Below are 23,719 nucleotides of genomic sequence, written 5' to 3' on the forward strand. Positions count from 1 at the left end.
TAGGTTACAAGCAAGGCCTGGGCAAAGGAGACCTGCCCCTTTAAGGTAGTGCCCCTCCCCTGCCCCCTCCCTGCCGGTGACCCTTGTCCGCCTGCCTGCCTACCCCCCACAGCTGGAACCAAGAAGACTGTGTCCCCCTTCCTCTGGGCGTCCTTCCTGTTTCCTGCTGTCAGGTAATGCCCACCTCGACCCCCTGGACCAATCACCCCAGTCAGACTGTGCTCCCCAACCTTAAGCCAGGTCAGACATCCGAGGAGGCCCAGATACTCCTTTCCTCTTCCCACCAGAGCGTCCCCTCTCGTGGTCATAGATTCCCAGAGTTCTGGCTCTTACTCTTCTGGGATGAGGAAGTGCTAAAAACAATTTCTTCCCCATGCATCTGGGGTTGCCACTTATCTGCCTCTTTACCCTCCTCTCCAGCTTAGGGACACCTGGGTCCAACTTTCCCAGGGAATGTGGGGATGGGGGTTGGAGATGAATGAAGCCCGATGCCATATGTAAGGTAGGTGAGGTGGGAGTATAGGCAGGGAGAGGCTAAGACGGTACCACCTGGGTTGGGGTGTGTGTAAATTATTTAGAAGAAAAGCCCAGGCCCTGGTTCTCCTTGGCCATGTGGCTTTTCCACGGGCAGAGGGTGGCCCCTCCCTAGTCAGGGGCCCAGCCAAGACTGACCTTTGACCCCCACCCCAGAGACCAGTGAACCATTAACTCCTCTCTGATGTAAGCCTTCCCACACTGGCACCTCCGTGGCCCCGCCCCCAGGCAGGTGGGCTAGGAAGGGGGGCTTGTCCATCCCAGCCCTCTATCTGACATGGCCTCCGATCTACCTGGGCAGCTGGAGGCTGAGCCTGGCTCCCCTCCACGACCCAGGAACCTCTAAGTGTCCACAGCGAGGCCTCATGGGGACCTGAGGTGACGGCTCTCACACTGCCAGTGGGGGTGAGGCCCTGGGGATTGAGGGGGGATAGAGAGGTGGGGTGAGGTTGAGGGGTGGGGTCTGGGGGATAGGGGAGGGACAGGGACAGGTCAGCTCCGGATCAGGTGAGGGGAGGGTTCTGGTTCCGGGAAGAGCTGGCAAGCAAGAGGCTGCTCAGAAGGAGGCAATGGGGAGGAAGGAAGGAGGCTGCCGCTGCAGCGTTCGAGGAGGGGGCGGTGTGAGGGGTGCGGGCTCCCTGGGCCCTGGGCTGGACAGCAGGGCAGGAGCCCCAGCCCCTCCTCCTTGTTCTTCCAGGGCACGGTCCTCAGGATGTTCCTGGGGGAGTAGAAGCCGGAACCAGAGCCTCTAACCCTGTCCCCCCAATAATGGGGCCCCCAGTGAGTCATCTGCTGGCTGGCCTGTGTGTGTGGGTGGCCTTGGGCTGGGTAGGGGGCTCAGCCCCCTACCTGGGCCCTGCTGAGCAGGAGCAGAGCCATTACCTGGCCCAGCTGTTTGGCCTGTATGGGGAGAATGGGACGCTGACTGCAGGGGGCCTAGCGAGGCTTCTCCACAGCCTGGGGCTAGGCCGAGTTCAGGCCCTTCGCCTGGGACACCACGGGCCTCCAGCTGGTCAGGCTACACCCCCAGCTGGAGACAATTCCACGCACAGGTACTAACCCCTCTCCCCACCCCAAAATGTCACACCCCAGCTCTTCTCAGTACTTGGATCAGTCTCCTCCGGTTGCCTAGCTCTGGCTTCCTAAAATCAGATTCCTGGAATTACAGATTTTTCAGAACCTGATTCGTTATATCCTTTCAAGGCCCCTTTCTGAGAGAACATGAGTAAGTCTGACTTTGCTATCCATCCACTCTAGGCCCCAGGACCCCGAGCTGAGTGTGGACATCTGGGCAGGGCTGCCTCTGCACCCCTCTGGGTGGGGTGACCTGGAGGAGACCGAGGCCCCAGCACCACCCCATGGGCCAGCCCCATCGGGCCTGGGCCTCTTTCACAGGCTTCTGCTGCTGGACCATTCACTGGCTGACCATCTGAATGAGGATGTGAGTCTGATGATTTGTAGCGAGGGGAAAGGAGCCATGGGATTTAGATGGCCTGAAATGTTTAAAAAGTCAGTCATTTTAAATGGTTACTTAAAAAAAATCCAGATGTGATCTTAGGGTATGTTATTCCAGTAGTGAAATATGTCCCCTCTGGGCTCAGAGTAGATAAACCCATACCCCAAGCTTCAAGGCTTGGTTTAGGGGCCACACTTGGCAAAGCAGAGAATTCAGAGAAGCAGCCCAAGGTAGCCTCTGGGGCTGGTTATCTGGAGATGCGGCCTGCAGGCGGTAGATGGCTGTCTTCATCCAGAAAGTCGGTGAACTTGTTCCATGTACACCAGAGGGCAGCCAAAGCCAACCTGAAACAGGCCTGGTGAGGTGAGCACCCCATCCCAGGAAGCATTCAAGCCAAGGCTGGTTGAACAAGTGACAGGGCTGCTGAGAGGACGGTTGGATGGCATTTTAGGTTCTTTTCCCTTCTAAGATTCCGCAATGGAGGGCTCTAGTTGTCCAACCAATTCCATCACCAAATTAATAAGACATCAGGGGCTTGGGAGGGAGGGAGATGATGGCGATGTTCACTAGCACCCAATCTGTACTGAACTGAATATTTGCATTGGTTTGAATATTCACTAATAATTAACACACACTGATTATACCTAACTGTCCCGAGTCCCTGATGCACCTGCCAGTGTGAGCAAAGGGGACCCTGGGAGAGACCCAGGAGCCCATGCAATGGAAGGGCAGACATTAAAGATCTGAGTCACAGTTCTCAGCAATTCCCCAATGTGTGACCTCCAACTCCACTTCCCTAGTGTCTGAACGGCTCCCAGCTGCTGGTCAATTTTGGCTTGAGCCCTGCTGCTCCTCTGACCCCTCGTCAGTTTGCTCTGCTGTGTCCAGCCCTGCTTTATCAGATTGACAGCCGTGTCTGCATCCGGGCCCCAGCTCCAACCCCCCCAGGGGATCTGCTCTCTGGTCAGTGGGGGAGAGCAAGTGGTGGGGCACCTGAATCCTGTAGGGAGTGGGGCCCAAGCCAAGGAAGGGGGTTCGTTGGGGTCCCGCCTCCCCTTGCATTTCCTTTAAGGCCTCCCTTTCAGCCGTGCCTAACTTCAGCCCCTGATCCTCCCCAGCCCTGGTTCATAGCGTCCTGGCAGTCCTGCTGCTCAGCCTGCCTGCTCCCCTCTCCTTGCTGCTGCTGCGGCTCCTGGGACCTCATCTGTTGCAGCCCCTGCTGGGCTTCCTGGGGGCCCTGGCCGTGGGCACTCTTTGTGGGGACGCGCTGCTACACCTGCTGCCACATGTACGTGAAGCCCCTTTCCTGTCCCCCTGCCCCAGGGGTGGACAGCCTCCATGGAGCCAGTGTGTTCCCAGTCATAGGACATCCTCTCTCCCACCCCAGCTTCAGCCCACAGCTGCCTTCTAGTAGAGGATATGAGTGAAGGCTCACCACCTCCCTCCGCCATCTCAGGAGGGGGATGCTGTCAGGTGCAGGGCCTTCCAGAGTCTGCCCTGACCGCCTCTCTGTCAGGCGCAAGGAGGGCAGCATGCTGGACCTGGCGGGCAGCCAGAGGAGGACCTGGGACCAGGACTGTCGGTGCTTGGCGGTCTCTTTCTGCTCTTCGTCCTGGAGAACATGCTAGGGCTTCTGCGGCGCCGAGGGCTCAAGCCAGTGAGTGACACCCTTTTGTCCTCTTCCTGCCGAGACCAGAGTCCTAGCCAAGAACTGGCCACTCAAGCCAGGAGGTGAGGGGCCAAGTGCGCTCCTGGCTCTGACGTTTGCCTGACTGTGCAGGACCTGACAGCTAACAGGGAGTGGGTTGGGGCTCCTCAGCATAGACCCAGGACTTCTGGCCAAACGGCCTCCTCTCCTGAGTTCAAGTCAAAAAGAAACAGAGAGGTGCCAGCCTGGGAAGAGAGCAGAGGCCAGAGAACATCCCCAAGTGGCAGAGGTGGGCCCAGGTGTTCACCTTCCCTGCTGGCAGCCTGGCTGCTCCTTAGCCCCCGGCTCTGCTGCCTCCTCCCTCAGGAGGGACACCCTCCCATTTCAGAGATGCTGCCGGCGAAAAAGAAAGGATCTCAGAACTCCAAACCTGGACCCGGAGGATGGCAGTGGGATGGCGCTTCGGCCCCTGCAGGCAGCTCCAGGTGACCGGAGGAGGACATGAAGAGCGGGCCCTGGCTCCCAGCTCTCACTCGCAGCCACCAACACCGCTCTTTTGCTCCTTCCCACAGAGCCTGGGGCTCAGGGCCAGAGGGAGCAGGACAGCCAGCCGCCAGCAGTCCCGGCCCCTCCTGGGTGCCAAGGCCACAGTCATGCATGTCAGGGTGGCGGTGGCACCAATATCACGTGGATGGTCCTCCTGGGGGATGGTCTGCACAACCTCACTGATGGGCTGGCCATAGGTGTGAGGCGGGGCGGGGGCGGGGGGGGGCGGAGGGAGGAAGGGAGGGAGGGAGGGAGGGAGAGGGTAGGCCTCCTAGTTACTGGATGGGGCGGGAAGAGGGTTACCAGGAAGCGGGGGGATGGGAGGACCACAGAGGGAATGCAGGCTCCCAGCCTCCTCTGGGGAGAGCTTTCTTCCAGACTGACCACCTCCCATCCTGCCCACCCAGGCGCTGCCTTCTCTGATGGCTTCTCCAGTGGCCTCAGCACCACCGTAGCAGTCTTCTGCCACGAGCTGCCCCATGAACTGGGTAGGAATGGCAGGAGCGGAGTGGGGTCGACTCCAGAAAGGAGAGCCCTCCAAGGGGTGGAACTTGGAGGCTGGCGGGTGGCATGGGTGAGGGCAGCCCTGGCGTACTCCCTCCTACCCTGTCCTCTCTCCCCACAGGTGACTTCGCGATGCTGCTCCAGGCAGGGCTGCCCTTCCGGCGGCTGCTGCTGCTGAGCCTGGTGTCTGGAGTCCTGGGACTGGGGGGTGCAGCCCTGGGGGTGGGGCTCAGTTTGGGCCCTGTCCCCCTCACTCCCTGGGTGTTTGGGGTCACCGCCGGGGTCTTCCTCTACGTGGCCCTTGTGGACATGGTGAGGTGTGGGGTAGTGCGGAGAAACCAAGGGAAGCGGGGTGGGTGTAGAGGAGAGCGAAGTATCAGTCCCTCTGCTTCCCCCTGTGGCCCTCCGGAAGGGTGGCTGGACTACGGGCCCGCCAGCATCTGAGAAACACGGGTGTGGAAGAGCTTGGGTTGGGGAGAGTTGCTGACATCTCCCTCTCCTGTTTTAGGAGCAGAGACTAGGCCAGGATCCTGATGTTGTTATTTTCTTTCAGCTACCAGCCCTGCTTCGTCCACCTGAGCCCCTCCCTACGCTCAACGTGCTACTGCAGGGGCTGGGGCTGCTGCTGGGGGGCGGCCTCATGCTCACCATAGCCCTGCTGGAGAAGCAGCTGTGGCCTCTGGTCTCTGATGGCTGATGGGGGCCAGTGGAAAGGCGTCCAGGTTGCCCTTCCTTCCCCCCAACCACAGGAATGGAGGCGGGACACAGGGCCAGTAGGAGCAATAGGATTTTAATAAACAGAACCCATCCCAAAGCCATGACTACGACAGTTGTACTTGCACCAAAACAGCATAGAAAACCAGGATGTGGCAGGAGGAGGGCTCAAAGCAGGTATGGGGAGGAGGGGCCTGGAGGGTGCAGGATGCATCCATCTGCGGGGAGAGCATTGTGCTTTAGCCCAGAGAGGAAGGGGAGGGGTGAGGCAAATGCACCAAGGTCCCCACTTTTTCCTGCTGCCCTCAGCACCCTGGGGATACAGGCATCTGGGCAGGTCTGCCCTTTATTGCTGCCCACCAGCATGAAACACACCCCGACCCCAACGCTAGCACCACAGGTGAGTCCAGGGCAGGGAGAAGGGCAGGAAGGGGAACATTGCTTAGAGAAAGATTCCACTAGAATCCAGTGAATTGTGCTCAGTTCTCTTTACTTCCTACAACCGAGTACATGGGTCACAGGGTGGAGGGAGCAACAGGACACGGGACATGCCCCTCGGTGCCCCCAACGCACCCTTGCACACAGGATGGTGGTGTCTGCAGCATCACAGGTCATGCAGGGCACGGGGAAGGGGAGGTTCACACACACGTGGACGCCCACAGCGGGTACCAGACAGAGAACACCCCTGAATATACACAGCTGTACACAGGGAACCCCCAGGTCCCCAACCCAACCCTCTCCCCTGTCTTGCCGTCCCCCAGGCAGGAGGAACTGTATTGCTTTGAGAGAGCCACCCTGGGGGCTGCTCTGCCAGGCACCCTCCCCTCCCACCCACCCCCGTTTTGGCACATCTGCAAGACACACGGCAGTGAGAGTAGGCACCCTCCCTCCCAGGCTTCTGTGGCTTGGAGTGGAGGAAGGGGGTAGGAGACTTTCATCCGCCATCTTTCCCCCAGCCCTTCCCAAACCCCTACCAAACCCACTCCAGCCAGAACCCACCCCCACCCCCCAAACACACACACACAAAGCTGAGCTATCCAGGAATACAGGGGAACAAGGAGATTGTCCGGGATGGGAGCAGAGGCAGTGGGGAGAAAGGACTGGAAGCAGAGACCCCACCCTGGCGTGGGGTAAGACTGGCACACAGCTACTTTAGTGCAATTGGAGAGGGTGCCCAGAGTGAGGGATGGAGGCAGGAGGGCCAGGCTAGGCTCCCCAGGGAAAGGGCCTAGCAGGAGTGAGCGAGGGCCAAGGGTGGACCCTCTCGTCACCGCCACCCTCTGCCCTCCCAAACGCAGTGACAGTGTCCCCCTCACACCTAAGTGGGCAACAGCAGCCTCGGAGTCAGTACCTTCAAGTAATTCACGGAGCAGACCCTCCCCACCCCAGCTTCCTCCCATCTCTGGGATTTGGTCGCTTCTCTAGGGGTTGGGTCGGGAGGAGGGGGTCCCCAAGTCAGACCCTTCCCTCTCTACCTCCCTCTTCCCAGACCACTGGGCTTGGTCCTCAAAGATTCCTCACCTTGGCCCTTGCCCAATCTGGGTCAAGGCCGAGGAGGGCTGGAGCCACCACGGTTAGAGGGGAAGGGGCTGCTTTGCTCCTCATCCCTCCCTCTTAAAAGGTGGGGTTCAGACTAGGTGGGCTGGGGCCCCATACTGGAGTGCCCCAGGAGGAGGGGTTCTGGGCTAGGGTCTGTAAGGCTATTTTCCTTTGCGGTAGGAAGGGGAGGTGGGGGATGAACGCTGGGTGTGGGGAGAGGTGAGAAATGGCGGAGAGGGAAGGAGGAAGGGGCCTCCCCCCGGGGCAGTCAGCGGCGTCACTCGGACGAAGTCACACTCATGTGCACAAGGTCCCGAGCATGCCTGCTCCCAGCCCCTCCTGCCTGGCCCCCACGCCCCCTCCCAGGACGCCCTCCAAGACCCCAGAGGAGGTTTTGGGGGCACACAGCTGCAGAACCGTTCGCTCTGGCCCCACGACCCCCGGCCCAGCCCCGCCTCCTCTCCCCTTCTAGGTCCAGGGAGTCGGAAGGTGCTCGGGTGGGCAGACAGCGGTGGAAACAGTATTGAGTTTTCCTTTGGTTACATATTGAAGGCAAAGGTGAGCTGGACTTACAGTCAAAACGGATAGGGATGAGGAAGGAAGAGGGGCCACGGCTGGGGATGGAGAGGGAGGTAGGCCCTCCTCAGCCCCTCCACCCCAAGGAACACATGTCTAGGTGGGTGGCAGTCCCTCAGTCTCACCTCTCCCACCCCCACAGCACCAAACAAAAGGAGAAGCCCCCTCCCCCAGGGGCTGCTCCCTACCCCAACCTGGGCTGTACATTCAGTGGTTCTCAGCAGTCCTATGGCTCAGGGGGCCGCGGGGTGGGGAGGTGGCCCGTCAGTCTCCGCTGGACAGTGGCAGTGACCCGGGCCTGTTGGTCCGTGCTGGGACCCACAGTTTGTGCCATTTGTCTTTCTGAAGGATAGTACACAACCCTACCAAAGCCACCGGCCAACCAGAAACATCTCCCCCAAAATCAGAAACTAAAAACTGGCTCTTTTTCATCTCGCCCTCTGATTCACACATCTGTTTCCCTGTCTCCTATGTAGCCCTCGCTCTGTCTCCTTTGCTGGGACCTGGGGCTGCTCCCAGGGTCCTCACTTAAAATAGGCCTTTTCTCAAAAGTGCTTATTACTTGAAGCAAGTGCTTTAGAGCTGCAGTGGGGAGAGGGGGAGGGGGAGAGGGAGGGCAAAGGGAAGGAGATGATTCCTCCCCACCCTACCCCCTTAAGATTGGGGGGCATTCTGCCTGCTTTACTTCTCCACACCCGTTTAAGTCAAAGAGGTCTTTTTAAAAACAACAACAACAACAACAACTTAACATTAAAATAAATATGCAGTGGCCATGAGAATGGTCAAAATGCTTCAAAAAAACACTAGGGGCTGGGGAGCCCAGGGTGGGGTGTGGGATTTCCTTTGGCATAAGGAGGGGAGGCTGCTCGTCCTGCCGGCCTCCTCACAGCCACATGAGGAGGGACAGAGGGCTCCCCGCAACCTGCCCCAGCACTGCTGACGGTGTGCTGAAGGCGCAGCAGGGAATGGGCAGCCACCAGAAATCTCATCTAGCAAAACAATGGGGCTCCTGACAAATACTCAGATTCTTCCTGTCATCACCGAACATTGATAAAGGAGAACACGACTGAAACCCCAAGAGTTTTCTCTGGAGGACACGTCTCCCTGCTCCCCCTGCCCCCCGCCACCTAATTCCCAGCACCAAAATGAGAGGGAGGGGGTGGAACAGGAAGATTTTATGAGAGAGAACTGAAGTTAGGGGCAAGCTTTGCAGAACCAGCAGGACTGGAGGTGGGGGGCTGCAGCCCTTAAGAGAGGTCACATTGATTGTCGTACAGGGGAGGGCAGGGTGCGAAGGGAGGTGGGCGAGAGGGGCGTTGCAAGGCCCTTTGGCTTTGAAAACAAAAATAAAAACTAAAAGCTGCACAATCCTTCTCATCAATAATGGTCATCTGGAAGCTTTGAAATGGTTTAGGAACTGAGCGTTGGGGGAAGCAAGACACAGAGAGAGAGGGGATAAAAAAGGGACCATGACAAAAAGAATAAGGACTTGGACAAACACCCCAGGCTTCAGGAAACCAGCATGAGGTATGGTTAAGGGTATCTGTTAGGGAGGGAGGAGTCCCTGGGATGCCCCTCTCCCCTCAGCCCACCCTTGGCAAGGGTGGCAAGACGTGCAGCGGACACAACTGAAAAGGGGGTAAGATCATGAATAAAGCAAGCACGGGTCGGGGAAGGAGACTGAGGGACCCCCAAGGGGGAGGCCCTGTACTGTGTAAACGAAGCCTGTCCAGTTCTCAGGGGACAATACTGATGGCAGCCAAACTGGGCAAGGATGGGCTGGGGGGGTGGAGGGAGCATGACCTCTATTCAAGTTCTGTGTCTTGGCCCCTGGCTGAGGTATTGAGTGTGAGGAAGGGAACACTGGGCTGAGGGAGCGGGTCCAACTGTCCAGGAGGCTTAGCTAGGAGATGGATGGACAGGGCGTCTGAAGGGACCAGGGCCAAATTCAATGCTACATTTAGAGAGAAAACTGCCCCCTCCTCACTCCAGCCCAGTTTGGCTTTTGGGGTACGACTTCTGGGAATCTTCTCAGTGCAGGCCTTAGCTCAATCCCTTCTCTCCCCGCTGCTGGGAAGGCAGGAACCAAGCCTCAGTATCTACTTGTCGCTCCCTAGATCAGAACTTCATCCTCACACCGGAGGGGAAGCCTGGGTCCCCGAGTAGCCACGGTCCCTAGTCTGCCCTGCCCCTCCCTCTTTGGCTTCAGATCAGGATTGACTGGGGGCAGTGGGTACTCTTGGACATAACAGAAGGTGGCAGCAGACGGGGGGCACAGAGGAACTGTGGGATTGGGGGGCACAGGAGGAAGAACACAGTCCCTCCCTCCACACACATGCAAACACATGCCTGAAACACAGAGGACAGACTAGGGCTGTGGTTTTGAAATGGGCAGGAAATTAATTTGTTTCTTCCCCTAAAGGATAAAATGCTTACTTAAAAATTCATGACAAGCCTCAAAGTTAAGGGAGAGGAGAGCCAGAGAGGGAATGGCCACCGGCTCTGCCCTCCGGAAAGAAGTTAAAAGAAAGAAGCAAGGTTAAAGTGCGTGGTCAGGGGGCCAGGCCAGGAGGGGGAGGGAAGCAGGGCGGGGCAGGCTGTGGGGGCAGAACCAGCCCTTGATTTGCATATGAGGAGCCAGGGAGCGTGCAGGACTGGGGCCCAGGTACAGTAGTTGCTGCTTCAAGTGTTTTGCATCTGAACTTTAGGGGTGATGGGATACAGAAGTGGGGGAAAAGCTCCAGGCCCCAGTGCTAAATACCCTCCCCCCTCGTCCGCTAGCTGCCCCTGAAGGGGGAGGGGGACACCCCCAGAGTGCTCACACAGTACCAGAAATTAAGGCTTCTCACTGCTGCGGGGATGGAGGGGGGATGGAGGGGCCGGCCAAGCAGGGAGGCAGTGATGGGTATGGAAGAAGAGGTGGGGATCTGCCTGGCAGGGACATGGGGAAGGGGACAGAGAGGAGAGTCAAGGGGAAGAGTGGGGACAGCTGGCAGCAGAAAGGGAGAACGGAGAGAGGGGATAAAAGAGAGGGGGAGCCAGGCATCGAGCGATCATTTTGGGACACTTGGCAGAAGGGGTTGCCCTGGGGGTACCAAGGGCCTGGGGTGCTCCCTGTTGGTCCCAGACCCCTGCCAGGCCAGGATAGTGTGGCAAAGGGGTGAGCAGCTGCTCCCCAGTGCTTTTTCCCCCCTCCGCCCCCCAACCCAGTCGTGTTCTCCTTTAAAGTGCCCTAAATGTATAGACTTTTTCTAAATAAATAGAATAAGATATCAAGCCACCGGCAGGGGGAGGGACACAGGAGGGGGCTACTCGGAGTAGCAGCCATCTAACCCAATGGCGCCATGCCGCTCCTGGCTGTAGGGGCAGGAGGCCCCGTGGGGCAGGGCGCCGCAGCCACCCACCGTCTTGGCTGCTGCGATGCCGCAGTTCTTGAGCAGGCTGAAGCTGAAAGGACTGACAGCGTCCTTGGGTGGGAAAGGCTTCATGGTGGAAAGGATCAAGGCCAGGCAGTCTGCCACATCTTTGTTGGGGGCGCAGGCCAATGCCGGGGTGTGACCTGCAGAGCAAAGGGGAGAACTGAGCCCCAGGGTCCTGTACCCCTGGGTCCCCATCCACCCGCCCCTGGGCCCTGAGCTCTCTTATCTGTGGAGGGGAGCCAAGGCAGGCAAGCACCCAGCATGGTCAGAACTCAAGGGCTATAAGGGCCCAGGGAGGCTGACAGGCAGACTGTCCCAGTGTGGGGTAAAGAGCAGAGCCAGCCTGGGGGACAGGAGGCTGGGAGGCTGAGGTGTGCAGGAGGTCTTCCTGAGGACCCTGCTGGCTCCACCTAGTTCCGTCAGACTCCCCTCAGAGACTCTAGCGTATCGGTGTTGGGTCCCTGCTCTGAAGAGTTCCCTTGGGAAGAAAATCCAGTTTATTAACCAGCAAGCTTAAGAAGTCACCTCCTGAAGAACGTCCCTGACCCCAAAGCCCGGAGGGGCAGGGGGCTCCAGACCCCACCCACCTTCTTCATCCACAGCCAGCACTGTGGCCCCACGACTCAGCAGGGCCTGCACCACAGAAGCTAGACCATTCCGGGCGGCAATGTGTAGGGGCCTTGGAAGAAAGGAAGAAGAAGGAGCATGAAGTCGGGGCAATGGCAAGCTGCCTTCCACCCTCAGCCAGAGTCGCAACGCTGCTGAGCGAACACTGTGAGTTCCAGAGGGCCCCTGGAACATGGGCGGCAACCTCCTCACCCACCTCTCCCGCCCCCCGCCCCCCAGCCAAGAGCCCCCTCCCCAGGCACTCACATCTGCAGCGCACTGTTGGTAGCATTGATAAGGCCAAGGTCTTGGGTTTCTGCCAGGATCATGAGGGCACATTTCTCGTGGCCCTGAGGGAGAGGGACAGAGAGTGAAGACTTGTGAAGTGGAAGCATGACAATAGGAGCTGAGGGGGTAGCAGGAGGACAGAAAGCTATCCCACCAGTCAGACAGTCTGGACAATCCTGACTTCCACCGGGCCCTCTCTCCAATCACCAGGCCCAGCCCCTTCATCAGGCCCTGCCCCTTACACAGCCCCACCCGCACTGCCGGTGGTACCTTGCTACAGGCCAAGTGGAGGGCAGTGTTCTTGTTCTCATCCAGCACAGTGAGGTCTGCCTTCCCTCGATACAGCAGAAATTCTACAAGAGAAAGGAGGCAGAGGGGGCTGACGCTCCCTTCCAGAGCCGTGCCGGCCTGGCTCTGCACCCTCCTATCTGCATATCCTTTGCATCCCATCTGCAGAGGGTGAAACAACCAAAGACATGCCTCCTGCCTCCTAAACCCCACAGGCAGGGCTGACCCATCTTGCGAAAACCCAGGGGAGCACCTCCCTTCCACACGCGGCCCCTACACACCCACAGCAGCGGTCTGCCCATTCTCAGCCGCCGTCATGAGCGCAGTGCGGCCAGTGTGGTCAGTGGCGTTCACCTCGGCTTGATGCTGCAGCAGCATCCGGAGCCCAGAGACGTTGTCCGCGAAGGCAGCGGCGTGAAGAGGGGTCCTGTGGGGAGGGGGTCAGGGCAGAGTGAAACAGGGAAGGCCCTTTCTCTCCTGAGCAGCAAGAGGGAGCCAGAGGCAACGGAGGCTTCTCCCCAAGCCTCCCGCCACTCACCGTCCTTTGGCATCTCGGCTGTTCACAATCTTGGCACCCAGAGCTCCCAGCAGCATCTCTGTGGTGCTGTCCTGGTTATTAATTCTGGGGGAAGAGGAAGGGTCAGCAAGAGGGGCAGGGGAAATAGACCGCCTGTCCTAAGCCCAGGTCACAGACCCCTGAGTGGGGCTGAGGTGTAGGAAGGGACTTACACTGCACAGTGCAAAGGAGTGAAGGGGTTTCCTTCCAGGTATGAAAACGGGCTGTGTTCAAGTAACAACTCCAGACAATCTTCATGTCCTGGGTATGAGGAAGGAAGAGTGGTGATGGAGAGAAATGACAACAAAGTCCCCTCCATCTGTCCTGTCCCATCTCTCAACACTCCATTCTACTTCCAGATCCAGAGCAACCCAGGTCCCTCCCTCAACCCACTAGTCCTCGTCTGCCCTCCCCTACACCCCACACACATAGCTGTGCCTACAAAGGCCCCAGAGCCACACCAGTGTAGGAGGCCCAGTGCATGGGCGAGTATCCGCTGTAATCCACCCCGGTATCCAGGGGGTCTGTGGAAAGGGCAGCCTGCAGCAGGGTCCGCAGTACTGCAGTGTGGCCACAGGCTGAGGCCAGATGAATGGGTGTGCGGCCCTTGAAGTCTCGGCACAGCACAAACGCATCGTGGTCCAGCAGGGCAGCCAGGCAGTCCTCACAGCCAGTCACTGCCTGTGGGTGACATGAGGGTGTGGCTGAAACTCCCTTTCCAATGGCCAGTCACTGGGGCTGGCCCAGGAGTAAGACCCAATTCCAGGGCTCCAATCCTCGTCTTTACAACAATGATTCTAAGTGTTAGGGATGAGCATCTCCTTCCCTGACTCTAGGCCAAATGAAAATCAGGATGGTGAGAGTTAATCCTGGCCTTCTGTAGTGGGAGACTGAGTCAAAGAATCCCGTGGGATGAGGAGGAGGCAGCTTTAGGACAGGTGATGGTGGAGAAGGACCAGGTCGTGGCATCATTATTCAACAGGACAGGGCCAGCTGGGTACCCTGGGGCAGAGTCTGGGTGGTGAGCAGGTGGCTGTATGTGATTACAGAGCAAGGGAATCAGGGAGATCAGCTGTGGATGTCAGATAACTCATCCTGGAGCAAATACAGTAAGGCCCACTAAGACCCTGGGCACAAGATCCTGGCCCACGTGCTAGACAACCTGATGTCCTACTGTTGTGCTCCCACGTCCAGGTCCTTCTGTAAGCGACCCCACCCAGGAGCTCACTCACCCCACGGTGGAGGGCAGTGCGGCCCCGGAGGTCAGCAGCATCAGCTGTGGATCCTTTCTCTAGCAGCAGATGTACACAGTCCACGTGGCCATTCATGATGGCCAGCATCAGTGGGGTTCTACAGAGGGGGCAAGAAAACGGTGAGGGCCTGGCAGGGATGGGAACCCTGCACCCCACCCCTGGCCGACACTCACTGTCCATAGGCATCCATGACATCCGTGATGTCAGCTCTTTCCCCACTGTCGATCAGCAAGTGCAGGGAATCAGTGTGGCCAGAGGCAGCTAGGAGAAAAGGGGGTCTGTGTCAGGGCATGGTCGGGGCAAGAAGGCCAGGTGAAGGGTGGAGGTTATGGGAAGACCTGGGGCAGGGAGAAATCCTGGGGGATAGGAGGCTACGAATGACGACTTGCGGTTTCCATCTTCCCCGCCCTACTCCATCCCAACCCCAGTCCCCTCAGGGTTCAGGAGGGATCTGGGGACCAGTCTTGGAGGAGGCCTGGTGTGGCAAGGGGAGGGAGCAGCTCAAAGGGCGCACTCACCAGCAGCGTGCAGGGGTGTCCACTTGCGCTTGCGCTCCTTGATGAGGGCAGAGGCGCCATGGGCCGTTAGCACCTCCACACACTCAGTGGAGCCTCGCTCAGTGGCCAGGAAGAGCGCGGTCCGGCCCTTGTGGTCCCTTACATCCAGATTCACCAGCGTCTCGGCCAGTGTCTTCAGGGCTTCACAGTGACCGTTGTAGGCCTGGAGGGGTGCAGGCAACCAATGGATAGAGCTCGGGACACTGTCCCCACTCTGTTCTTGGGGCCCACAGGGAGACTCCAGGCAACAGGCCTCCCCGTGAGCTCCTCGGGCCCCTCTCCAGACCACTGCCTGCTTGCGACATCCCCACAAGAAGGCAGAAGCAAGGACGGATTCACACGTGCTTATACCTGTGTGCCAGCCTGGGGCAGGTAGGGACAAGGGAGGCAAGAGGAAAAGACCTGGGACTCACAGCTAAGTGCAAAGGGCTGACTGGAATGGTGCTCTCTACATCCTCCAGGCAGTTAAAGGACATTTCTAAGAGCTGCAATGGACAGAATAGTAGGTGCTGAGGTTCTGGTATTCCCAAGATATTACCCCTTGACCCCACCCACAGCAATCCCCAAAGCCCCTGGATCTAGAGACCACATTTGATTCAACCACCCCTTGGTTTGAGAATCCACAGATACAAAAGTAGACTGTGTGCTGTGCCCTGCCCTGCTCCTCTCCCCCAGGCCAGGTCCCACACGTACCAGTTCGAGGTTCTGTCTATTGCCATAGGCGGCTGCATAGTGCACGGCTGTGTAGCCCTGCCTGTCCCGCAGGGAGGGGTCTGCACCGTTATCCAGTAAGAATTCCAAACAGCTGGGGGACAGGAGTAGACTGTGAGGAGGGGACAGGCCCAGCCAGGGAGGGCACAGTTTGGGAGGAGCAGAGGAGAGGGCAAGGGAGCCCCTCCAGGCCTAGCTGGCCAACACCCATCCCCCACTCTTGGTAGGCTAACTCCTGCCCATTCAAGCCCAGACCCAGACCTACCACCTCCAGGTCTGCCCTGAACCACTCTTGCTTCAACGCCCTCCTCTATCCTTTGAATGCTCTCCTAGAGAACCTGGAGCACAGGTATCAGTTACCAACCTGTGATCGACACACTCTCCCCCCACCTCCAGGCATACTGACCCCTGCCTTCTCCTTCTCCCAGCCCATCGGAAAAGGCCTACTCATCTCATACTCGCTCCCAGAATCCTCTTCTCTGGGAGGCCTTCCCCAAACTTCCCAGTTAGGTGCCTCCTCCCCTCTATTCCCCTGGCACCACTCTTACAGCTCAGTAGTAGTTGTACTAGTAGAAATATTAATACAGCATTTAACACTTACAATGTGTCAAACACTGTTCTAAGCACTTCACGTGTATTAAATCACTTAATCTTCATACTGATCCTTTGAGGTAGCTACTATTCTTATCCCTACTATGGTTGAGGAAACTGAGGCACAGAGAGGTTAAGTTACTGGCCAAAGGTCACATAGTTGAGCCTCTTGGATTTTAAATATCTTTTTTTAAAAAAAATAAACCCTTTATAACAGTCTTAAACTTACAGAAAAATTGTGAGGATAATACAGAGTTTCCATATATTCCTCACCCAGTTTCCCCTATTATTAACATCTTACACTAGAATGTATACAATACAGAAATTTGGGGTAATTTATCTTTTATCCTTACCACCCAGCACAGTACTTGGTACCTATTAAGTAAATACTCAATTAATGCTTGTGGAATAAACAAATGAATTTGTGTTTAGCTTTTCTGACTTCCTCAAGAAGACCATCCATTCCTTGAAGGAAGGAACTATGTCTCCTACTTCTGTCTGTACCCACAGTGCTTGGTCCAGGACCAAACTCAGGGTGCAAAGCAGCAGCAGGGTGGTGGTGGGAGAATAATAGGACCAGAGTCGACACTGCTGGGAAAGCGCACCCCAGGGGTCTCCTCGGCTACTCACAAGAAGGCCTCCTTCCTGCGGGACTCCTTCAGTGGCTCGTCCTCTTCAGCATCGTGGCTGGAAGATGAGTGGGGCTCCGCCCTGGGGGAGGAGAGTGAAGAAGTCTGTGGGGCGCTCAGGGAGGAGAGTGGGGCTGAGAAGAGCAAAGTGGGCGCCTCACCTCCTGTAGGTGTCGGAGGCGGCAGCATAATGGAGGGGAGAGCAGCCTTTACAGTCGGCCTCGTTGACGCCTGCCCCAGCGGTCACCAGTGTGACGGCGCACTGGTAGCTGCCATTGGCGGCTGCATAGTGCAGTGGGGTCCTGGGGAGAAGCGAAGGAGGGTGGGTAAAAGAATCAGGGGCAGATCCAAATGCAACCAGATGTGCAGCCAAAAGCTGCTTTGTAATATTCTCCTCACTTAGTCTCCAACTCCCCACCCCGCCCTCCATCACTTGTCTCTCTGATCGGATGTTCCTTATGTATATATACTCCTGCACATTAACACACCTTCCAAATTTGTCTCTCCTCCTCAAGTCAGCTCCACTGCTCAACAGCAAATTAAGACATTCAACATTCCTAAAAGGAAGGAGGATGCAGGTTAAGGAGAGAAAGAGGGCTCAAGGAGAAGCCACAGGATTCTCCCCAGGGAGGGGCTGAAGGAGGATGGAACTGGACAGCCCTTTCTGCTGCCACTGCTCTCACTGTGAGGTGGGGGAGCTCTGGGCAGGAAAGAAGAAGGGGCCCAGACCCCTGCCCAGCCTCCTTCTCAAGGCCTGAGACAGAGGGAAGAAAACTCACCCTCCAGAAGCAGCAGCATGAAGACAGGTACGGCCAAGGTTGTCAGGTGTATTGATGTCAAACCCAGCTGAAAGCACGTGCTCATTGCTGAGTGAGGATACAATGCTGTACAGCTGACCTGAAGGGGCAGAACAGCCACAGATCCCATCTGAGGGCTCTGAGCAGAGCCGGGAAAGGCCTCTGCTCTCCTGCCCACCTGCCCAACCCCCGAACCAGTCAGCTCATACCTGAGGAAAGAAGCTTACGACAACAGTCAGAGAATCCAAAGAGAACAGCTAAGTGCAAGGGGAACATGTCGTGGATGCCACGCCTGGGGAGAAGGGGAGGGACTCAGTCCTCGGGTCAAGGAGGGACCAGATGCAGACCTCTTTTCTGTGGCCTACCACCAGCCTAGATCTGAGGCAGCCTGGAAGTGGGGTCAGGGGTCCGGACTCACCGGGCGGTATCCGCGCCGTTGGTCATGAGGGTGCTGATGAGCAGCTCGTGTCCGTAGCGAGCGGCCACGTGCAGTGGCGTGTTCCCAAATTTGTCGGCACAATCAATCTCGCTGCCTGAAAGGGGGGACGCACACCCACACACTCAGACCTTTGGCTTCAGACCACTCACACTAGTTAGCTACTGTCTGAGTGCTCGTTACGTGCCAGGGGCCAGGCTAAGCCTTCTACACATGTTATCTCGTTTGTCAGCCTGAGCGGGCCGGGCAGGCAGAGCAGGGCCATTTCCACAGGTGCCTTGCTCAGAGCTTCAGGTGCCCATCCTGACTGGAAGATGGGGTCGGGGGTGGAATGAGGAAGAAAAGGTGTTTCTAGGGATGAGTTCTCTGAGGGGGGAGAAGAGATCACAAAGTCTTCCAGGTCCATACCATTCTGGATGAGGATCTGGGAGCGGGTGAAACGGCCATGGATGGCAGCCATGTGCAGAGGACTTTTCCCTTCTTTGCTCTGTGGAAACATGGCATTTTTTTTCTTCCCTAGTGCAAAGCATGGAGAGTGCCCTGTTCCCCCTTCCAAAGGACACGTCTCTGAGGACGGGGTGATCATATGGACATCTTCTCAGCCCACATTCTCCTGGGCTCCTGGGAAGGACTGATCAACCCAGGACGCAAGCGGACCATTCCCCGTAGAGTTATCCAGAGCAAAAGATATGGTCAGCACCCCCAGAGCCAGGCCCCTCTCCCCACTGGTCTCAGACTCATCCCTTCAGGCACCTGGTAGTTGACATCAGCCCCGTTATTGACCAACAGCTCCAAGCATAGCGCGCCATTGGTGGAGACCGCAGCCACATGCAGTGGTGTGAAGCCCTTGTCATTTGGCTGGTTGACATTGGCTCCTGCGTTCACCAGCTCGATAGCCACGGCATCCTGGCCCAGGTAGCAGGCGATGTGCAAAGCTGTGTTTCCAAAAGCGTTGGGCTCATCAATCTGGGTTTCCAGGGGTGAGGGTAAGCGGATAAGAGAGATACCAGTTTAAACAAAGTGGAAGCCAGCACAGATAGCCTAGAGAATCCCAGAAATCCAACGACTGCCTCAGACCCCTCAGGTTCCGGACCCAAAGACTGGGGGCACTACTGCTTACGATAAGCATTGTTCAGATCCTCTCACCACATCTTCCCGACCTCCCCAAACCACACCAGCAATCCCAGTGCCTTCCTATCTCCCTAACAGACTCCGACCTCCAGCTCCCTGCCCTTTCCCCCAGCCCCCGTGCTCAGCACCCTGACCTCAGCCCCCATCCGTAGCAGGTACTTCACCACTTCAATCTGGCCACTGGCAGCAGCTGTATGGAGCAGCCCATAGCCCTTGCGGTCCTTGCAGCCAAGGTCTGCTCCCCGTGCCACCAGCAGTTTCAGGACCTCCAAATGCCCTGGGAAAAGAGAGCACGCTCTCAAGGAGGTGGAGGGTGAACTCCAGGGCCCTGAGCACCCCTCTCTCCGTCCCTGCCCTAGGAGTCCCAAATCCTGCTCTCCCCGTGATTCTCTTCTCACCGAGAAAAGCCGCCCAGTGCAGAGGCTGCCGCTCCTTTTTGTCACAGACATTCAGGCTGGCTCCCTTACTGAGAAGCAGGTTCACCGTCTGTTTCAGGACATGAAAGACACCTGTTTAGAGCCAGGTTCATGCCTTCAACATACCTAAGAGCAGAGCCCTTAGCACCTGAAAAGGCTGAGGCAGCCTAATGTCTCTGTTCTTGGGCAGAACAGTCTGGAGAACTAGAGGGAACAGAGAAAGCGGGCACTAAGGAGATCCCAGATAGATCTGGAAGTTTGAGGTAAACTTAAGGGAGTCTCTTCAGGTAATGTGGTGGTTTTTAAACTCTTTTGAAGTCTTCTAAATGTGCTGAAAGACAGGGACTCTCACTTCAGAAAAAACCATGTATGCAAACATTTTCCATGCAGCTTCAGAGGCTTTATCACCCTCCTGAGGTCCAAGTCAAGAATGTCCATCTAACCCAACCATTCATGTGGTGCTTGAGCCCAAATGTTTATATAATCATCCGGGCTGCTGCTCCCCAGGCCTAATGGCCTGGAAGCAGGGGAAGGTGAGCAGGAAGGGAAGGAAAAAGGCACGAGGCTGGGCGTGGACTAGAGCGGTCCTCACCTCCAGATGCCCACTATGCACTGCGTGGTGCAGGGCACTGCGCCCGCTCCTGTCAGCCACGTTGAGGCTGCTCAGTAATGGTGCCAGAGCCTCAGCACACTTGGTGGCCCGGTTGGCGGCAGCCACATGCAATGGTGTCTGCCACAACTTGTCCCGGGCATTCACATCTGCTGAATGTGCCAGCAGCAGTCCCAGCACCTTCTGTTGAGGGGCAGGGGATAAGAGAAGATAGAGGGGGAGCAGGAGGTAAACCAACAGGAAATGGGGGGGTGAATAGGTCAGCACAGCACATGTGACCCCATCTCCCCACTCCCACAGCACAGAGTCTCTCCTTATTTTTTCCAACATACCTAGCCTTTCAATACCTACTTTCCATCTTCTGGAACTTCTTAGAGCTTAAAATCTTCCCTCCCTTGCTGAGGAAAACGTGGATCTCTTCCTCAAGCCACCTGGTATCGTTCATAACCCAAACCCTGAAAATCTTCACCCATATATACAGCCACTACCAAGCTAATCCACACATGTAGAGGATCCCAATCCACCACCACTTTTAGGAAAGATAAATGCTCCCGCTACATTAATCCCCAGATACCCCCCTTCAGCCCTTCCATGTGCATCAGAATCATTTCCATTACCTAGGTAAGCAAACAGATACTGGCTCCTCTCCAAAACCCAGGCTAAAATGTCCCTCCTATTCACCACCCACCCCATTCCCATTGGCCTCAGTCCCTCCCTCTGGTGGCTGGAGCCGGGGAAGTGACTGCCAAGCCAAGAAGAAGGTCATCTTTTCCCGCTCTTCAGGGTTGAGGGACCCAACTGATGAGGCATGTTTGATCCTCATGGTGTCAACTTTCATGCTGCTTGAGGGGCAGGGATGCAACAAATCACTACCCCCATCCCTCCATCACAAGGAAAGAAATCTCAGTGCCCAGAGGGGGATCAGACTCCATGGTGGCCCCCCAGGGAGGGATGAGTCACTAAGGCCTGGCAGCAGGGCCCCCTGCAGTCTGCCAGCCCAGTGTTAAGCTCTCCCCTGACGTCACATCAGCTAGCAACACTCAGCTCCCCCTTACCAGCCAGTTCTAGGGGTAGGAGGAAGGGGCCAAGGTCTGGTCTCCTCCGGATGTGGGGACAGACCAACTTGTAGGGCAGAGGACTAAGGCTCTCCAACCCTTATCTTCCAACCTTTAACCAACTCATCCTCTTTGGAAGGGAGAAAAGAGGTGGGAGGCCAGTACCTCATTTCGGGAGGCAGCAGCACGATGAAGAGGGGTCAGCCACAGTGTGTCCTTAGCATTGACGTTAGCACCTGTGGGGATATAATATGCTCTTTTGGTGGGAGGTGGAGAGCAGGTGGGGAAGAAAGGCAGTAATCAGGCCAGGGAATCCGGATGGAGACGGTAGCTTGCCTGGACCAAGCACCAGAGGACAATCCTTGGATACGACAAAAAGGCTCCTCCCTCAGGTCCCCTCCCTAGCTGCCACACCTTCCAGCTCCCCACTTTCACCTGACATCAGTAGCAACTGGAGGATGGGGACATCGCCTACGTAGGCAGCAGCATGCAGTGGGGTTCGCCTCTCTTGGTCCTAGGGAGGCAGAGAAGAGGAGCAGCTGTAGGGGTGAACGATCCAGGACCCAAGCCCAAGTCTTCGTGCTCCAGGCCTTTCCCCACAACCTCTTCCCACAGGTTCTGCAGCCTCCTAAACCCCAGTCCTAGGTCAAAGCAAGCACCGAGGGAGGGTGGAGTCAGGGGGTCGGCGCCACGGGCCCGCGAAGCAGTCTCCTTCTGCCAGGAGGGGTGGAGGCGCTGCAGACACGGATGGTTCAGAAGAGAACACCGTTTCTGGGCATCCTCAGCCCTACTGGTCTCTGCTCTAAGCCTGACCTGCTCTCCATCCCCAAATGTAGAGCAGTCGCCCATCCCAGGGTGGAAAGAGCTGCGGCCTCACCCGAGCCGAGGAAACACGGAGCCGCCCCATTGGTGGGGAGGGGTCCTGAACACCAGGGCCCAGATTACCGGCTCGCCATCCTCCCTGATCTCAACTCACCAGCACATTGATGTTCTCCTTCTGCGAGAGGAGGGAACGCACTTCCTCCACATCTCGGCTAAAGATGGCCTGGACCAGGGGCGGCTGCAGGGAGAACCGGTTTTCAGGGAGCGGGCCGGAACGGAACCGGGGAGTGGGGTGGGGGACACCGGGTTTGGGGAGGGGGGCGACGCTGGAGGAGCTCCGCTCTGGGGTCCTGGCCGCAGGGGGCTTCCGCGGTGTCTCCGCCGGTCACCAGGCCCCCAAGGACACCGGCTTGGTTGAGGGGAGCGCGGCGTGGGGCGGGGCGGGAGCCCCGGGCTCGGGCCCAGCCTAGGCCGCACATCCCCGGGCTCGCGTGGCGGCGGCGTCGGGCCCTGGAAGGAGGAAGCGAGAAAGGGCAGGAGGGCTGACCTGGTCCGTGATGCTGAGGATCCCCATGGCCCGGCCCGGGCTCCGTCCGCATCGAGCTCCCGGCGGCGGCGGCGGCGGCTCCACCGGGGACACGGGGCGGCCCAGGCGGCGGCTGCGGCGGCGGCTGCGGGGAGAGCGCAGCCCCGCCTACCAGGGGGCGGGAGCGGGAGCCCGCAGCGCTCCCTGGCGGCCGTTCTGGGCCCGGCCGCAGGGCGCTTGCCGCGCAGGCTTTCCCAGGCCGCAACGCCCTCCGCCCCGCCCTGGCGGTCCCAGCGGCTCGGGTGCCCCCAACCTCGGCCGCTGGTTCCCCGGCTCCCCAGGCCAGCGGCGCCGTGCTCTCCGCTCCAATCTGGCGACCGGGGGATTCTCCACAAAACCCTAGCGGCAACTCAGGCCTTGGCCCTGCTGCGGTGCCATCCAACTTGAGGACCAAATGGCTGGCCAGATCTCACCCAGCCCAGAATGCTTCCTCCGAGCTAACTCCTCCCGTCCACGATTACACACCTCAGAATCCCCCACAGACTTGGGGAAGCAGAGCGTGGAGATCTGGGGGTTATATATGGCAATAGCCCCAGGGGAGGGAAGGCGCGTATCTCCACTGGCGGTGACAAGAGTTGGGTAGAAAGGAAAGAGCAAAAGTGCCCAAGCTGCGGAGAAAAAAAACAAAACAAAAAAACAAGGACTCTTAGCTGCAGAAAAACCCCACAGAGGACAGGCTAGCTGGCAGTTGAAGGAGGACTCCAAGGCCAACAGAAGCGGGCTTTTCGATTCCCTAATTACTCCATTGCCAGGTTAAGGTGGTAGGGTGGCTACACTTTAAAAGCTCAATCGGTTTCTGCCCTGAAAATGGTCGGGGTGCTTCCCCTCCTCCATTGGAGAAGCCAGAGAGCGGCCAGTCAGGCAAGATCTGGATGGAGGTCATCCCATCCCAAAAAGGGAAAAAGAGAGAAGAAAAGTGGATATTGAAAACTTGGTACAATTCATAAAAGGTGATTCAGGGTCCTGTTCAGAGCTCAGCAACTCAATATATGTGTTCTAAGAAAGGAACACATTTAGGAAAAAGCATGGCAGGATGGCCCCCTGTCAAGGCAGAAGTATAAAAGCCCCCTCCTTTGCTCTCAACAATCTATGCCCCTCATTACCTTCAGGATCTTGATCCCTGGAAAGATACACAAGACAAGTGTCAGTGGTTTTTCTTGGAGAGAGAAACTGGGGAACAGGGAATAAGGAATGAGAGGAAAATTTACCTATCACTATATACCTGTAAATTTTTTGAATTTTTACCATTTTGAAAATAAAATTCACAGTTTTACTGAAAACTTACCTCTTCCAGGAAGTCTTCCCTGGTTAACAGGTTCTTTCCCTTTTGTTAGGTCTCCTTATCATTTCCATACTTAGTTTACACTATCACAATCAGGTTGCTGTTTTTGGTTGTTTTTTTTTTTTAATTAATTAATTAATTTATTTATTTATTTATTTATTTTTGGCTG

The 23,719-nt window shown here is 57.2% G+C and overlaps 2 protein-coding genes across 6 annotated transcripts; one reads left to right on the plus strand and one right to left on the minus strand.

The window, feature by feature from the left end:
* The first annotated feature begins 100 nt into the window (after positions 1 to 100).
* Positions 101 to 5,502, plus strand: SLC39A5 (solute carrier family 39 member 5). Of its 4 annotated transcripts, XM_068562051.1 has the most exons (13): positions 142 to 173; positions 421 to 502; positions 836 to 939; positions 1,232 to 1,586; positions 1,792 to 1,975; positions 2,791 to 2,953; positions 3,109 to 3,278; positions 3,507 to 3,647; positions 4,027 to 4,123; positions 4,211 to 4,381; positions 4,592 to 4,672; positions 4,810 to 5,000; positions 5,242 to 5,502. In XM_068562051.1, exons 4-13 carry the CDS (start codon positions 1,303 to 1,305, stop codon positions 5,383 to 5,385), a joined length of 1,626 nt encoding a protein of 541 aa, XP_068418152.1. In that variant the 5' UTR covers positions 142 to 173; positions 421 to 502; positions 836 to 939; positions 1,232 to 1,302; the 3' UTR covers positions 5,386 to 5,502. The 4 variants fall into 4 exon arrangements, with proteins under 4 accessions (XP_068418153.1, XP_068418151.1, XP_068418150.1 ...); XM_068562050.1 differs by lacking the exon at positions 421 to 502 and having other exon boundaries at positions 108 to 173; positions 871 to 939; XM_068562049.1 differs by lacking the exon at positions 421 to 502 and having other exon boundaries at positions 110 to 173.
* On the minus strand, positions 5,463 to 22,348 carry ANKRD52 (ankyrin repeat domain 52). 2 transcript variants are annotated; one of them, XM_068562047.1, is made up of 29 exons: positions 22,230 to 22,348; positions 21,837 to 21,920; positions 21,296 to 21,374; positions 21,026 to 21,096; positions 19,788 to 19,988; positions 19,178 to 19,265; positions 18,914 to 19,056; positions 18,402 to 18,614; positions 18,057 to 18,135; positions 17,631 to 17,745; positions 17,422 to 17,504; positions 17,195 to 17,312; positions 16,904 to 16,972; positions 16,577 to 16,717; positions 16,417 to 16,497; positions 15,178 to 15,289; positions 14,898 to 14,969; positions 14,446 to 14,647; positions 14,101 to 14,188; positions 13,907 to 14,024; positions 13,136 to 13,355; positions 12,848 to 12,935; positions 12,657 to 12,740; positions 12,400 to 12,545; positions 12,101 to 12,183; positions 11,810 to 11,892; positions 11,524 to 11,615; positions 10,922 to 11,076; positions 5,463 to 5,620 (listed from the first exon to the last, which is right to left on the minus strand). In XM_068562047.1, the coding sequence occupies exons 1-29, from the start codon at positions 22,254 to 22,256 to the stop codon at positions 5,510 to 5,512; spliced, it is 3,246 nt and encodes a 1,081-aa protein (XP_068418148.1). In that variant the 5' UTR covers positions 22,257 to 22,348; the 3' UTR covers positions 5,463 to 5,509. The 2 variants fall into 2 exon arrangements, with proteins under 2 accessions (XP_068418148.1, XP_068418149.1); XM_068562048.1 differs by lacking the exon at positions 14,898 to 14,969.
* Between the last annotated feature and the right edge of the window lie 1,371 nt (positions 22,349 to 23,719).

Source organism: Eschrichtius robustus, chromosome 13 (assembly GCF_028021215.1).
Source record: "Eschrichtius robustus isolate mEscRob2 chromosome 13, mEscRob2.pri, whole genome shotgun sequence".
In the NCBI taxonomy this organism is placed as follows: domain Eukaryota; kingdom Metazoa; phylum Chordata; class Mammalia; order Artiodactyla; family Eschrichtiidae; genus Eschrichtius; species Eschrichtius robustus.